At 44.9% G+C, this 17,756-nt stretch overlaps 1 protein-coding gene across 1 annotated transcript; it reads left to right on the top strand.

Moving 5' to 3' along the window:
• Positions 1 to 11,123: 11,123 nt before the first annotated feature.
• On the top strand, positions 11,124 to 12,363 carry LOC311236655 (proteinase-activated receptor 2-like). Its single transcript, XM_084324363.1, has one exon. It carries the CDS (start codon positions 11,150 to 11,152, stop codon positions 12,185 to 12,187), a length of 1,038 nt encoding a protein of 345 aa, XP_084180489.1. The 5' UTR covers positions 11,124 to 11,149; the 3' UTR covers positions 12,188 to 12,363.
• The last annotated feature ends 5,393 nt before the right edge of the window (positions 12,364 to 17,756 follow it).

The following is a 17,756-nucleotide window of genomic DNA, read 5'->3' as shown; positions in this document are numbered from 1 at the left end:
GAGAGAGAGGGAGAGGGAGGGAGAGAGAGAGAGGGAGAGAGAGAGAGAGAGGGAGAAGGAGGGAGAGGGAGGGAGAGAGAGATAGAGAGAGATAGAGAGAGAGTGAGAGGGAGAGAGAGAGAGAGTTGAAATGGAGACAGACTGTCCTTATCCCCCAGAAGATACTAGTGCTTGAATGGTAATCTAGTGCCACCTACTGGGGAAGAAAGGTCTTGACTAGAGCTCAAATATAAGCACATTGCTTACATTGCTAACAGCTCTTCTGTTTCTATGTTTTTGTCTTTTACAATACAAGCATAGTCAACCACGAGACCTACCATGAATGGAAAATCTATTTGACAGATTTAAGTAGCCTATACGCTTTAGACACGAAGCGATTCAAGACTTTGGAATAGTCCTGTGTGTACAGGGTGTCACGAGAAACACGCTCAGCTGTAGATGAGTTATATGGTCAGGGTTAGCACTATTATCATTACAGGTAAGAGCACAGAAGGTCCTGGTTTGTTGAGTATTGTCCCTCACTGACCCCCCCCCCCCCCCCCCCCCCACTGTGTTACATTAACACACCCTACTGGACTATATACTTGCCCACTGTATTGTTACTTCATTCTAACTAGTGTATATAATTGTATAATTGACCACATCTGCCCAGTTGCACAGTCCTGACCTACTCCTGTTTTATTTTGACTTATAATTGTACCATATCTATCTATTGAGCTATCTTTAATTTAGTTCAGTTGTGTTCGAGTCCTCAGATGTGTTTCTGGGCGGGGAGGAGCTTGAACTTGTGTCAGAGTTCAAGTACCTCGGGGTCATGCTAGACTCAACCGTAACCTTCAAAAAACATGTGAAGAACACAGTCAAATTCAACCTTCAAAACTTCAAACATATTAGACCCTTCCTGCCAGTCAGCGCTGCTAGATCCTATCTTCACTGCATGATTCTATCACACATTGAGTACTGCTTCACAAACTGCTCTTGCACAGGTGTGACGATCCTCAAACCCATAGAACAGCTATACAAGAGTGCACTTAAAGTGTTCCATAAGAAACCTCACTCATATCACCACTGTCACATTCTTCAGAGGTACAATTTTTTTTGGAGTTTTGCCAATTTTAACGTTTTTAAACAGGCTATTGTTATATACAATACCCTGCATGGTCTGTGCCCGCCCCCTCTGAGGGAATTCATAGAAAGGAAGCCCGATAGAGGAATCAGCACTAGAGCAACCACTAGAGGGGATTTGCGAAGTGCCCGGCCGGCAAACCGCTTTCGGTAAAAACACCATCTCAGTCCAGGGCTGTTTAATCTGGAATGATCTACCTCTGACCATACGAGATTGTACATCATTTCCATCTTTTAAGTTCAATCTAAAAAAAAAATGTTACTCGACAACCAAACCTGTGACCATGTATAGTCAAATAGTATAGTATTGCACCCTGACAACATCCTACAACTTTATACCTTGTACTTTGTTTTTTGTATGTTTTTATGCTTTGTCTCGTAGCATGTTATGCTTCGCTGCCTGCCTGTTTCGTTTTTATGTTTTGTGTGAGGACTGCGGATGAAAACTAGCATCCTTGCGGTGTATTTACACTGCATTTATTTGTAGTGTCCAAGCCATTAATATGCTCTGTCCCGTCTAAATAAACAAATAATAAAATAAATTGTTTATATCCCACATAATTTTATTCAACCTCTTATACAGTCGTACAGGCCTGGCCTATATTTTATTTCATAAATAAGATAAGAGATAAGATAAGATATTCCTTTATTGATCCCCTTGGGGAAATTCAGGCATCATAGCAGCATGGGGGAAGGGGGGGGGGGTACAGGTAGTAAAAACAACACAAGCAGTGTAAACAAATAAGTCAATATAATTTACTATCTAACTAACTGAAATATACAGTATTCACAGTGTCACATAAGGTGCAGTATGCATAAGGTATATATACTATACTATAAATATATTATTAGATTGTGCTTAACTTAGCTCATATTTCATTTTTTCCCGCTAATGTCGCACCAGTAACGTCCAAAGCAAATGTCTTGTATGTGAAAAGTATACTTGGCAATAAAGACCTTTCTGATTCTGATATTATTGTTTAGCCAAATCTCTTATTATTATCATAGGTCTATTTAACATTGTATTTTGTCCACATCCTCTCAGTAGTATTACAAGCTTACAAACTGTAAACATCTTAGTTACACATGTATTTGAATATTCATATTTTCACATGTAAAAATACAAAAGACATTATTATGTATTAAGATATTCCTTATACAAAAGACCAAGGCAACAAACTCACCTGTGAGCTTATGAATGTTAATACATTTTTGTGATTCTGTTCTTAGGTTCTTAAGTTTCACATCAGATGATTATTAATTGATTCTGTTCTTAGGTTCTTAAGTTTCACATCAGATGATTATTCATTGATTCTGTTCTTAGGTTCTTAAGTTTCACATCAGATGATTATTAATTGATTCTGTTCTTAGGTTCTTAAGTTTCACATCAGATGATTATTCATTGATTCTGTTCTTAGGTTCTTAAGTTTCACATCAGATGATTATTCATTGATTCTGTTCTTAGGTTCTTAAGTTTCACATCAGATGATTATTCATTGATTCTGTTCTTAGGTTCTTAAGTTTCACATCAGATGATTATTCATTGATTCTGTTCTTAGGTTCTTAAGTTTCACATCAGATGATTGTTCATTGATTCTTCTGAATATCAATACATGCTGTGTCGGTGAAGTTTAAGTTATAATTCATTCATACACCTTTATTTAAACTCTGAGGTTTCCCTCATTTACAGTGACGTTGAGTGAACAACTAAAAGAGATAGAATAACACAAAGATAAAACATAAAATCAAGCAATTATAAAAAGGGGTACAATGGTTATTAATTAAAGCTATAAATTGTCCAAAGGCTAGAAGAATATCAAGCTTTAAAATGCATTGAAGGGCGTTCCAAGAGTACGGAGCGCCAACAGAGCAGGGCGTTCCAAGAGTACGGAGCGCCAACAGAGAAGGGCGTTCCAAGAGTACGGAGCGCCAACAGAGAAGGGTGTTCCAAGAGTACGGAGCGCCAACAGAGAAGGGCGTTCCAAGAGTACGGAGCGCCAACAGAGAAGGGCGTTCCAAGAGTACGGAGCGCCAACAGAGAAGGGTGTTCCAAGAGTACGGAGCGCCAACAGAGAAGGGCGTTCCAAGAGTACGGAGCGCCAACAGAGAAGGGCGTTCCAAGAGTACGGAGCGCCAACAGAGAAGGGTGTTCCAAGAGTACGGAGCGCCAACAGAGAAGGGCGTTCCAAGAGTACGGAGCGCTAACAGAGAAGGGCGTTCCAAGAGTACGGAGCGCCAACAGAGAAGGGCGTTCCAAGAGTACGGAGCGCCAACAGAGAAGGGCGTTCCAAGAGTACGGAGCGCCAACAGAGAAGGGCGTTCCAAGAGTACGGAGCGCTAACAGAGAAGGGCGTTCCAAGAGTACGGAGCGCTAAAAGAGAAGGGCGTTCCAAGAGTACGGAGCGCCAACAGAGAAGGGCGTTCCAAGAGTACGGAGCGCCAACAGAGAAGGGCGTTCCAAGAGTACGGAGCGCTAACAGAGAAGGGCGTTCCAAGAGTACGGAGCGCTAACAGAGAAGGGCGTTCCAAGAGCATGGAGCGCCAACAGAGAAGGGCGTTCCAAGAGCATGGAGCGCTAAAAGAGAAGGGCGTTCCAAGAGTACGGAGCGCTAACAGAGAAGGGCGTTCCAAGAGTACGGAGCGCCAACAGAGAAGGGCGTTCCAAGAGCATGGAGCGCTAAAAGAGAAGGGCGTTCCAAGAGTACGGAGCGCTAACAGAGAAGGGCGTTCCAAGAGTACGGAGCGCTAACAGAGAAGGGTGTTCCAAGAGTACGGAGCCCGACAGAGCAGGGCGTTCCAAGAGTACGGAGCGCTAACAGAGAAGGGCGTTCCAAGAGTACGGAGCGCTAACAGAGAAGACAGTTTTCCCAAAAGTAGAACAAGCTCAGAGAACCTTAAGTTTAAGCAAATCACTTGAGCGAGTTTGATAGAATCCAACATTCTAATCCAACGTGGTTGTAATGTGAGGGGGTTGCTGACCAGCTAGAGCTTTGAAAATAAACAAAAAAACAACGTTTATTACGCCTCTCTGCAAGACAGAGCCAACCAACCTTATCATACAGGAAACAGTGGTCAGTGTCATAGCTGTCACCGGGAATAAATCACTTTGTTGTAAAAACAAAAACAGTTTTTGTCTTGCGATTATAAAGAATGGTTGAAAATGGACCAATTATTTTGTCAGAAGGTGCTAGAAGATGACCTTTAGCCAGACCTGTCAAACTAATGCTTAGAACGATGGATGAAGGTTCTGTTTGACCAGGATGGGAGCCCAACCTGAGGACCTAGCTCCTTGTATTGAAGGGAACTGAGTGAAGAAGGTTCTGTTTGACCAGGATGGGAGCCCAACCTGAGGACCTAGCTCCTTGTATTGAAGGGAACTGAGTGAAGAAGGTTCTGTTTGACCAGGATGGGAGCCCAACCTGAGGACGCAGCTCCTTGTATTGAAGGGAACTGAGTGAAGAAGGTTCTGTTTGACCAGGATGGGAGCCCAACCTGAGGACCCAGCTCCTTGTATTGAAGGGAACTGAGTGAAGAAGGTTCTGTTTGACCAGGATGGGAGCCCAACCTGAGGACCCAGCTCCTTGTATTGAAGGGAACTGAGTGAAGAAGGTTCTGTTTGACCAGGATGGGAGCCCAACCTGAGGACCCAGCTCCTTGTATTGAAGGGAACTGAGTGAAGAAGGTTCTGTTTGACCAGGATGGGAGCCCAACCTGAGGACCCAGCTCCTTGTATTGAAGGGAACTGAGTGAAGAAGGTTCTGTTTGACCAGGATGGGAGCCCAACCTGAGGACCCAGCTCCTTGTATTGAAGGGAACTGAGTGAAGAAGGTTCTGTTTGACCAGGATGGGAGCCCAACCTGAGGACCCAGCTCCTTGTATTGAAGGGAACTGAGTGAAGAAGGTTCTGTTTGACCAGGATGGGAGCCCAACCTGAGGACCCAGCTCCTTGTATTGAAGGGAACTGAGTGAAGAAGGTTCTGTTTGACCAGGATGGGAGCCCAACCTGAGGACGCAGCTCCTTGTATTGAAGGGAACTGAGTGAAGAAGGTTCTGTTTGACCAGGATGGGAGCCCAACCTGAGGACGCAGCTCCTTGTATTGAAGTGAACTGAGTGAAGAAGGTTCTGTGTGACCAGGATGGGAGCCCAACCTGAGGACGCAGCTCCTTGTATTGAAAGGAACTGAGTGAAGAAGGTTCTGTTTGATTAGGATGGGAGCCCAACCTGAGGACCTAGCTCCTTGTATTGAAGGGAACTGAGTGAAGAAGGTTCTGTGTGACCAGGATGGGAGCCCAACCTGAGGACCTAGCTCCTTGTATTGAAGGGAACTGAGTGAAGAAGGTTCTGTTTGACCAGGATGGGAGCCCAACCTGAGGACCTAGCTCCTTGTATTGAAGGGAACTGAGTGAAGATTAATTATGCTTCATGACGGCCCTTCTCTGCAAACCATTATTTTGTAGTTATTTAATAAAAAGCATTGTTGCAACTTGAGCCTAATACATTTCTTTCTTTAAAGAACCTGATCAAAATCAGATTTTAATAGTTTCTTTTCTAGCTCTTTCTTCCCGTGTATTGAGCACTGTAGTAAATTATACAAGATACAGCATAGTACAGCTTACTGTTTGACGTCTTCTTTCAGGCAAATCATACAAGATACAGCTTACTTGTTGACGACTTCTTTTTTCTTTCGTTCCGCGAAAAGTTCCTTTTTCCAGTCAGGCCTGTCCAAATCCAGGTTCCGTTTTTAATGAGCAAGTTTTTAGACAAAATGTAGTATCCAAAACTCGTTGATGCCATTAAGCTTCAGACGCTCTCAAACTTTGAATCCTCCCGTTCCATATCCACCCACAAGAAAGCACTGACCACGACGTAGTATCAACTATTTAATGTCCAACTCGGGTTACACTTTCTTGTTTCCTAATTATATATAGAGCAGCGAGATTAACAAAGTTTATCCAGGGAAATAGAGAGAGGTCTAAAAACTGTCTGGCTCCACTCTCTCATCACTTGGCCTGACCACCAGTACAATCTGCGTTGTTTTCTTTCTAAACCCAAGCTGTCACCTTGCCGCAGCTGACAGTAATCAATGACATCACCGTTATCCTGTCAAACTAAAAGTCCCTCGGCCTATCAGCCAAATATCCTGTAAGAAACAAACTAACAACAAAGAAAACATTCTTACTGATAGACATGGATTGTCTTAGATATTACTTCTGTAATAATAATATCTATCTATTTATCCTATGAAATACAGGGCCAAAATGCTTTTCTATTAACTGCTATTAACTGAAATTACTCTTAATTACCAGACTAGGCATTTAGGCACCTACAAGCACCATGTTTGGAAATGTTTAGCAAACACCACATTATGTTTATTAATGATGCCTCTCCTGCCTGGGTTAGGGTTAGGGTTATACATTATGTTTATTAATGATGTCTCTCCCTGCCTGGGTTAGGGTTAGGGTTAGGGTTAGACATTATGTTTATTAATGATGTCTCTCCTGCCTGGGTTAGGGTTAGGGTTATACATTATGTTTATTAATGATGCCTCTCCCTGCCTGGGTTAGGGTTAGGGTTAGGGTTATACATTATGTTTATTAATGATGTCTCTCCCTGCCTGGGTTAGGGTTAGGGTTAGGGTTAGACATTATGTTTATTAATGATGTCTCTCCTGCCTGGGTTAGGGTTAGGGTTATACATTATGTTTATTAATGATGCCTCTCCCTGCCTGGGTTAGGGTTAGGGTTAGGGTTAGACATTATGTTTATTAATGATGTCTCTCCCTGCCTGGGTTAGGTTAGGGTTAGGGTTAGTTTATTAATGATGTCTCTCCCTGCCTGGGTTAGGGTTAGGGTTAGGTTATTAATGATGTCTCTCCCTGCCTGGGTTAGGGTTAGGGTTATACATTATGGGTTAGGGTTAGGGTTAGGGTTATACATTATGTTTATTAATGATGCCTCTCCCTGCCTGGGTTAGGGTTAGGGTTAGGGTTATACATTATGTTTATTAATGATGTCTCTCCTGCCTGGGTTAGGGTTAGGGTTAGGGTTATACATTATGTTTATTAATGATGTCTCTCCCTGCCTGGCTCCTCCACAGCCGAGCGTGAACATGTTCACCAGCTGGGCAGGACATTAGCTGAGCCGTGTTCCTGAACGCTCCAGAAAGCACAGCTGGTTGATTAATCAAAGCTAATGTATCCAGTTGTGACCATCGAGGGCGGAGCTGAACAGCTCGGTTGGGCTCGTTAAACTGAAGACTTCAAATCGTGGGCAAACTAACTTGCCATGTTTCCCAGCACCTAAATAACATTTCACACGTTCAAATCCATACAAAGACATGGCCAAAAACCCATTTTCCATAATATGCCCCCTCTAAATATATTATGTAGCACTTATGGCTTGATTGAAAACTTTATTAACAGATTGCAGAATGGGTACAGTACAGTACAGCTCAATACACACAATTGTTAAGGGGATGCAGACCAGAGAAAGACTTTCGTCTTGTTTACATCAGGGTCCCCCATTTTCAATTCATCAAGACATTTATGACATACATGACATACAGTACTGTGTAAGAAAAAGAGATCATAAAAAAATATATACTGTACATCCGACATTTACCGGGGCAAGTTTCTAATTGCAGCCTCCCGTAGGTGCTCTTTGAGAGCGGTTTTGAAGGATGGTGGGGATTCACATTCCTTTACGGCTGTGGGGGGGGGGGGGGGGCGTTCCACATTGTTGTGGCTCTGACTGATAACGTGGTTGACTGTGCTTGTATTTTAAAAGACAAAAACATAGAAACAGAAGAGCTGTTGGCAATGTAAGCAATGTGCTTATATTTTAGCTCTAGTCAAGACCTTTCTTCCCCAGTAGGTGGCACTAGATTACCATTCAAGCACTAGTATCTTCTGGGGGATAAGGACAGTCTGTCTCCATTTCATCTCTCTCTCTCTCTCTCTCTCTCTCTCTCTCTCACCACACACACATACACAATACTGATCAACAAGATGTGAAAGTGGAATTTCTGCATCCCCATGGTCCAACAGAAAAGGTTCTGTTTCTTCCCAGTTCAAGACATCATAGTGAAACTAATCGGACATGCAGAAGGAAACGAAGAGGAGAAGTGAGTGAGAAAGTAGAGATCAGGAAGTGGTGTAGAAGAGGTAGATGAAAACAGGGACGGGAAGAAGGGGTCCTGGTCTCCATTACTGTTTTTGTTGTTGGAAACAGTGCATTTTGTAATAGTTGGAAATAGTTGGATTACATTTAGTACAATTTACTGAACATTACTGTGACGATGACGCGTCGGTCCTTGTTGTTGTTGTTCTTGCTGGTTTGCGCGGAGCTGCGTGCGTGTTGGTCTGAAGGTAAGGGTTAGGGTTAGGGTTAGGGTTAGAGCTGCGTGCGTGTTGGTCTGAAGGTAAGAGCTGCGTGCGTGTTGGTCTGAAGGTAAGAGCTGCGTGCGTGTTGGTCTGAAGGTAAGAGCTGCGTGCGTGTTGGTCTGAAGGTAAGAGCTCCTCTGTGTCGTCATCACCCAGGGTTAGGGTTAGAGCTGCGTGCGTGTTGGTCTGAAGGTAAGAGCTCCTCTGTGTCACCATCACCCAGCGCACTGAATGATGAATGATTGATTGAAAACTTTATTTAACAGATTGCAGAATAGGTACAAATACAATACAGTACGGCTCAATACACACAGTTGTTAAGGGGATGCAGACCAGAGAAAGACTTTTGTCTTGTTTACATCAGGGTCCCCCTGATGGATCGGCTTCTTAGTTTCATTGTATTAATATGTTTATGCAAGTTCTATTACATAAAAACAAATATATATGAGGAAATGAAACAAAAGAATGTTATTTTTAAAACGAACAAAAAAGACACATGGGGGCTGTTTTTGTTTTGTTCTGTTTTTTGTTGTTTACACTGTAAAACGTCTTTGAGCACCTTTTAAAAGCGCTATATATAAATTGAATATATTAATATTATTATTATTATTATTATTGTATATCTTGTTTACTTGACTATAAGCCTATATCTCAATTCCTATTCTTATAGCATTTTTCTTTTAATCTTGATTGCTTTTGTGATACAATCTTTGTTAGAATCTTGGAAGATTTCGACCATTTACCCCTTTCACTACCACACTACAGGTTAACCCTTTCACTACCACACTACAGGTTAACCCTTTCACTACCACATTACAGTGGGTGACAATATTGTCACAAGGAAAGATGAAATTACCTACCTGGGTTCCATCCTAGAGGCTAATCTCTCCTGTGACAAAACGGCATCCAATGTAATAAAAAAAGTCAATCAACGAACTAGATTCTTGTACCGGATCTCCTCTCTGGTAAACAAGAATACCCTGAAGACTCTGGCAGGAGCACTCATTCAAGGGTACTACGACTATGCTTGCACCTCATGGTACCAAAGCACCTCAAAGGCACTAAAAACAAGATTACAAACATCTCGAAACAAACTGGTCAGACTACTGCTTGACCTGACTCCTAGAACCCACCTCACCCCTGCCCACTTTGACAACCTAGGATGGCTTAGAGTAGACGACAGAGTACAGCAACTTGCAATGGGCCTGGTCTACAAGATACACTACACGACGAAGGTACCCATGTACATGTCAAAATACTTCCCAAAGGTCAGTGAATACCACAATCACAACACCAGAGGGAGCTCCACAAATCATGTTAAACCCAGATACGGCTCAAACAAGGGACTAAACACGTTTCGCAATTATGCCACATCAATGTGGAACGCCCTACCTAAAGCTGTAAAGGAATGTGGATCACTACCCACTTTCAAAACCACTCTCAAGGAACACCTACGGGAGACTGCAATTAGAAACTGGCCCCTGTAAATGTCCTAACCCAACCCCCTCCAATGTACAGTAATTTACCTAGTATGGTTTTGTCAATATTCCAATGTACAGTTTTGCTTGTTTGTACAGTGTTCCCCCCCCCCCCCCCCCCCCCCCCCAACCCCCTCAAATGTAAATTACCTAGTATGGTTGTCAATATCCCAATGTACAGTTTTGCTTGTACAGTTGTACAGTGTTTCCCCCCCAAACCCCTCCTACCCAACCCCCCCCCCCCACACACACAACCCCACCCAACCTCCTCCAATGTACAGTTTTTACGTCAAATGTATATACTCCCTTTTCTGGACTATTTTTGTATCACAAACAGTACTGTATTTGCAAATCTGGTATGTCATAAATGTATAGATGTAGCAGTACTGACTATCTGTATGTCATATATGTCATATATGTTATGGTGAATTGAAAATGGGGGACCTTGATGTAAACAAGACTAAAGTCTTTCTCTGGTCTGCATCCCCTTAACAATTGTGTGTATTGAGCCGTACTGTATTGTACCCATTCTGCAATCTGTTAATAAAGTTTTCAATCAATCAATCAATCAATCAACCAACCCTTTCAATACCACACGCAGGTTACCCCTTTCACTACCACACTACAGAAGGTTAACCCTTTCACTACCACACTACAGAAGGTTAACCTTTCACTACCACACTACAGAAGGTTAACCTTTCACTACCACACTACAGAAGGTTAACCCTTTCACTACCACACTACAGAAGGTTAACCTTTCACTACCACACTACAGAAGGTTAACCCTTTCACTACCACACTACAGAAGGTTAACCCTTTCACTACCACACTACAGAAGATTAACCTTTCACTACCACACTACAGAAGGTTAACCCTTTCACTACCACACTACAGAAGGTTAACCCTTTCACTACCACACTACAGAAGGTCACTGTCTTGTCGCAGTGAAAGGGTTAACCATTTGGTGGTGTGGTAGTGAAAGGGTTAAAACGTCATAGAAGAGGAGACGCACAACACTGAAGCTGAATGACATCATCAACATGGGGGCTACTGTGTCATTTCCTTGCAGTGATTCATACTTGTTTTCTTCCAGACCCGCTGGAGGCCGGAGGCTTCCCAGGTATAGAGACCCAGGAGGGTGAGGTGGTGATCAGCCGTACAGCCATGAGGGTGTTGGACAGCAGCCTGACCACGGTCTTCCTCCCCATCATCTACATCATCGTCTTCGCGGTGGGGCTGCCCACCAACCTCCTGGCCCTCTGGGTGTTCCTCTTCAGGACCAAGAAGAAGCACCCGGGCTCCATCTACATGGCCAACCTGGCTCTGTCCGACCTGCTCTTCGTCATATGGACCCCCATGAAGATCGCCTACCACTTCAACGGCAACGACTGGACCTACGGAGAGGCGCTGTGCAAGGTCCTGGTGGGCTTCTTCTACGCCAACATGTACTGCTCCATCCTCTTCATCACCTGTATCAGCGTCCAGCGGTACTGGGCCATAGTGCACCCGCTGTCCCAGCAGAGGAGGGACAACCGCGTGGCCGTGGGCGTCTCCGTGGCCGTGTGGGTGGCGGTCTGGCTCGTCACCGCGCCCCTGTACCTGTACGACCAGACAGCCAAGGTGGCGACACTCGGCATCACCACCTGCCACGACGTCACCCGGTACAGCCAGAGGGCCACGGCGGCGGGGTACTTCCTGACCATGGGGACGCTGGGCTTCCTGGTTCCCAGCGCCGTGTGCGTGGTGTCCTACGCGCTGATGCTCCGCTCTCTACGCAGCTCCATGACCGACGACGCCATCGCCAAGCAGCGCCGCAAGGCGGTGGTCCTGATCATCACCGTCCTGGTCATGTTCCTGGTGTGCTTCGCCCCCAGCAACGTCATGCTCCTGGTGCACTACTCGCTGCTCCTGGCCGGCAAGGGCACCACGGGCTACGGCTTCTACATCACCACGCTGTGCCTGGCCAGCCTCAACAGCTGCATGGACCCCTTCATCTACTACTACGTCTCCGAGGAGTTCCGGGAGCACGTGAGGAACATGCTGATCTGCAGGAGCGAGCGGACGGCGCAGAGGATGAGGGTGTCGTTCAACGCCCTGAAGTACAACAAGAAGAGCAGCGCCTACGTGTCGGACTCCACGGGCAACACGCAGAGCACCAGCTGCTCGGACTCCAAGGGCAACACGCAGAGCAGCAGCTGCTAGCGAGCCCCTCCCCATCCTGAGAACGACGGAATGATTATGTTTTAACTAAAGTAACTGTTTGGTTGTTAAGTCTGACGTATATATTCATGTCCAGGGCCAAACGCTCCTCTTCAGACAGCAGGAGATACTAGGAGCTTAACCCCCACTGTGACTCCTTAACCCCCCCACTGTGACTCCTTAACCCCCCCACTGTGACTCCTTAACCCCCCCACTGTGACTCCTTAACCCCCCCCCCCACTGTGACTCCTTAACCCCCCCACTGTGACTCCTTAACCCCCCCACTGTGACTCCTTAACCCCCCCACTGTGACTCCGTAACCCCCCCACTGTGACTCCTTAACCCCCCCACTGTGACTCCTTAACCCCCCCACTGTGACTCCTTAACCCCCCCACTGTGACTCCTTAACCCCCCCACTGTGACTCCTTAACCCCCCCACTGTGACTCCGTAACCCCCCCACTGTGACTCCTTAACCCCCCCCACTGTGACTCCTTAACCCCCCCACTGTGACTCCTTAACAACCCCCACTGTGACTCCTTAACCCCCCCACTGTGACTCCTTAACCCCCCCACTGTGACTCCTTAACAACCCCCACACTGTGACTCCTTAACCCCCCCACTGTGACTCCTTAACCCCCCCACTGTGACTCCTTAACCCCCCCACTGTGACTCCTTAACAACCCCCACACTGTGACTCCTTAACCCCCCCACTGTGACTCCTTAACCCCCCCACTGTGACTCCTTAACCCCCCCACTGTGACTCCGTAACCCCCCCACTGTGACTCCTTAACCCCCCCACTGTGACTCCTTAACCCCCCCCACTGTGACTCCTTAACCCCCCCCCCCACTGTGACTCCTTAACCCCCCCACTGTGACTCCTTAACCCCCCCCACTGTGACTCCTTAACCCCCCCACTGTGACTCCTTAACCCCCCCCCCCACTGTGACTCTTTAACCCCCCCACTGTGACTCCTTAACCCCCCCACTGTGACTCCTTAACCCCCCCACTGTGACTCCTTAACCCCCCACTGTGACTCCTTAACCCCCCCACTGTGACTCCTTAACCCCCCACTGTGACTCCTTAACCCCCACTGTGACTCCTTAACCCCCCCACTGTGACTCCTTGTTTAGGTGAGCAGAGTGACAGTAGCTACAGTACTAAATACCTATATGTCCCTATGCCATAAATGTCATGTATGTTGTGTATGTCATAAATGTCTATATGAATTGAAAATGGGGGACCCTGATGTAAACAAGACAAACGTCTTTCTCTGGTCTGCATCCCCTTAACAATTGTGTGTATTGAGCCGTACTGTATTGTACCCATTCTGCAATCTGTTAAATAAAGTTTTCATTCATTCATTCATTCATTCATTCATTCATTCATTCATTCATTCATTCATTCATTCATTCACACAGTCTGACCTGGACGCGCCTCAAGCCTCGGACTGCATTCGTTGCGTACGACGTAACATTTCTTCAGAGTTCAAACGAGTGAGAAACCTAAGATCCTGTTCTATACAAGTTGCCTGATTTCAGCCCATTTTCCATAATATGCCCCCTCTAAATATATTATGTTTACCGGGGCCAGTTTCTAATTGCAGCCAGCCAGCCACCCGTAGGTGCTCTTGCTCTTTGAGAGCGGTTTTGAAGGATGGTGGTGATTCACATTCCTTTACGGCTGTGGGGGGTGGGGGGGGGGGGGCGTTCCACATTGTTGTGGCTCTGACTGATAGCGTGGTTGACTGTGCTTGTATTTTAAAAGACAAAAACATAGAAACAGAAGAGCTGTTGGCAATGTAAGCAATGTGCTTATATTTTAGCTCTAGTCAAGACCTTTCTTCCCCAGTAGGTGGCACTAGATTACCATTCAAGCACTAGTATCTTCTGGGGGATAGGGACAGTCTGTCTCCATTTCAACTCTCTTTCTCTCTCCCTCTCTCTCTCCCTCTCTCTCTCTCTCTCTCTCCCTCTCCCTCTCTCTCCCTCTCTCCCTCTCCCTCTCTCTCTCTCTCTCGCTCTCTCTCACCACACACATCATGTACCTACAGTATGTTCATGTCATTACAAGATACACAGGGACATGCGATAGAGGTGTGGTGGACACACACAGACGTTACATGATACAGGATGATACATGATAAAGGAATGAATGCATATTAATTGGCCTGGGAGATCATGGGTTAGGGTTAGGGTTAGAAAATGGCCTGGGAGATTATTTCATTAAAAAAAAGTCTCAAAGGACCGAATTATTTACTAAGTTGTTCACAACCCTTTTCAGGTCAAGGACCCCCAAACTAATACACACTAGTCAACCGATATAATTTGATAACATTTTGTCCCAGGGAAACAGATAGTGAGAAGATAGTTATATGATTTAGTCCAGAATCCCTTAGCTGTCTATACTGTAGACTAGTTGAGTATTATATCAGTTGTGAAAGAGTACAGCAACTTGCAATGGGCCTGGTCTACAAGATACACTACACCACTCAGGTACCCATGTACATGTCAAAATACTTCCCAAAGGTCAGTGAATACCACGATCACAACAACAGAGGGAGCTCAACAAATCATGTTAAACCCAGATTCGGCTCAAACAAGGGACTAAACACGTTTCACAATTATGCCACATCAATGTGGAACGCCCTACCCAAAGCTGTAAAGGAATGTGAATCCCTACCCACATTCAAAACCACTCTTAAAGAGCACCTACGGGAGGCTGCAATTCGAAACTGGCCACCGTAAATGTCCTAACACAACCCCCTCCAATGTACAGTAAAAATGACCAAGTATGGTCTCGTCAATATTCCAATGTACAGTTTTGCTTGTACAGTTGTACAGTGTCCCCCACCCACCCTCCTACCCCCCCCCCCCCCCCCCCCCCCCCATCCCCACACTCCTACCCAGTCATGCCACTGAACTTAGAAGCAGGCCAGGCCAGTGTTTCTAGTTGCGGCAGCGCGATAGTTAGATAACCTAAATGGGGAACAACCAGGAGATCACTGTGACAGAGAGTAATGCAGTCTAAACATTCATAAATCTTTTATTCAACTTCAACCCCAGATTTCTATATTTTTTTTGTAATCTGAAAAGAGTGGTTGTTAAATCTGACATTACAAAAAACTAAAAATCCATCAAAATCAGTGTTGTTGCTAATCATTGACACATGCTAGCCTGTAATAACCCCCCTCAGAAAAATCGACTTTGCATTTGATCCATTTTTTTTTTTTACAATAATGTGTGATGGCCATCACAAACACTTGCATTTAAAGGGTAACATTTCAAAAAATCCTGCACCAGAATGCAGGAAATTAAGTCTTTGTAACAAGAAAATCCTGGTCAGTCTGAATCAGCATTCTCTGCCTCATTGAATTCTGAAAATGGGAGTAGTCACCACTCACCAACTTCCCCATCTTCTCTAGTCACCCCACACTTTCTATTTGACCCATGACTTCTCAGCAGAGCCCAGACAAAACTTCCCTTTTCCTATAAACTCTGCTAATACTGAGTGACTATTGAGAACACGAGAGAGAGAGATTAACAAGTAAAGCGTCTTTTATAGACAAACTGAAATATATCTTACCTTGCCGTTCAAAAGTTACGTTTTCACTGACTCTCTTGATTTCTGGGTAAAAATTATGTCATGTGGTACATATGTTGTAACCGGAATCCTCGCGGTCGAGGATTACATGAAAAAGTGTGTGTTTGAATTAAGTACATTTGCTGAAAATCAGTTCTTAATTTTCTCACTTGCTATGTGAGAATGTTAGTTAATATGTCCTCAATACCTCTTGCATTGTATGAGAATTGTGTGGAAGAGTTTGCTAGTTCTAGTGCTACCCCTTTGTACATTGTGGCTGTGTCTGACTAAAGTTAACAATAAATAATGTTATTAGGAATACATTTGCCTGTGTGAACTGTACATAGCTGAATAGACTGTATTTTAACGTCGGTCATGTGGTGGTACTTGGAGAGCCAGCTACGTTCTCAGGTGGTATTTGGTGTAAAAAGGTTGAGAACCACTGCTGTACTAGTGTACCCATTCTGCAATCTGTTAATAAAGTTTTCAATCAATCAATCAAATGTCCAAACCCCCCCACCCACCCACCCCCTCCTAATAGACAGTCTCCTCCCCACAGGAAAGATGAAATTACCTACCTGGGTTCCATCCTAGAGGCTAATCTTTCCTGTGACAAAATGGCATCCAATGTAATAAAAAAAGTCAATCAACGAACTAGATTCTTGTACCGGATCTCCTCTCTGGTAAACAAGAATACCCTGAAGACTCTGGCAGGAGCACTCATTCAAGGGTACTACGACTATGCTTGCACCTCATGGTACCAAAGCACCTCAAAGGCACTAAAAACCAAATTACAAACATCTCAAAACAAACTAGTCAGACTACTGCTTGACCTGACTCCTAGAACCCACCTCACCCCTGCACACTTTGCCAACCTAGGATGGCTTAGAGTAGACAACAGAGTACAGCAACTTGCAATGGGCCTGGTCTACAAGATACACTACACGACCAAGGTACCCATGTACATGTCAAAATACTTCCCAAAAGTCAGTGAATACCACGATCACAACACCAGAGGGAGCTCCACAAATCATGTAAAACCCAGATTCGGCTCAAACACGTTTCGCAATTATGCCACAACAATGTGGAACGCCCTACCCAAAGCTGTAAAGGAATGTAAATCACTACCCACCTTCAAAAACACTCTCAAAGAACACCTACGGGAGACTGCAATTCAAAACTGGCCCCTACAAATGTCCTAACCCAGTTGTACAATAAAGACCAAGCATGGCTTTGTCAGTATTCCAATGTACAGCCCCACCCAACCCCACCCCACCTACCCAACCTCCTCCAATGTACAGTTTCCATGTCAAATGTATGTCAGTATTCCAATGTACAGTGTGTCCCCCCCCCCTACCCAACCCCCCACCTCCAATGTACAGCCCCACCCCACCTACCCAACCTCCCCCAATGCACAGTTTCTATGTCAAATGTATATACTCTTCTTCTGGATTTTTTAGTATCACAAACAGTACTGTATTTGAAAATCTGGTATGTCATAAATGTATAGATGTAGCAGTACTGTCTATCTGTATGTCATGTGTGTCATATGATGAATTGAAAATGGGGGACCCTGATGGAAACAAGACGAAAGTCTTTCTCAGGTCTGCATCCTCTTAACAATTGTATGTATTGAGCTGTACTGTACTGTACCCATTCTGCAATCTGTTAATAAACTTTTCAATCAATCAATCAATCAACCGTATGTATATGTCTCTCCCACCCACCCACCCACCCCCTCCAAATGTACAGTTTTGTTTACAAAAGGTGTTTGCAAGAAGCACCACATTGACACCGTAACCAACCAATAATTACCAGCTGATAAAGTAAATAGATTCTCCTCGGGAAGAAAAGCGCCGACCTGCGGTCAGTTGCTGTGGATGAAGAATACCGGAAGAGCCTCCTACAGGTGAGTCTGTGGGCGTCAACACCCAGAGCGCGTCACATGACGCGTCACATGACGTCAACAACCTGTCAGGTATATAGTTGAACG

Source organism: Notolepis coatsorum (genome assembly GCF_963971535.1).
Source record: "Notolepis coatsorum genome assembly, chromosome: 11".
Classification (NCBI taxonomy): Eukaryota; Metazoa; Chordata; class Actinopteri; order Aulopiformes; family Paralepididae; genus Notolepis; species Notolepis coatsorum.
Note: the sequence above shows the minus strand (reverse complement) of the source record. Positions and strands in the feature narration are given on the sequence as shown.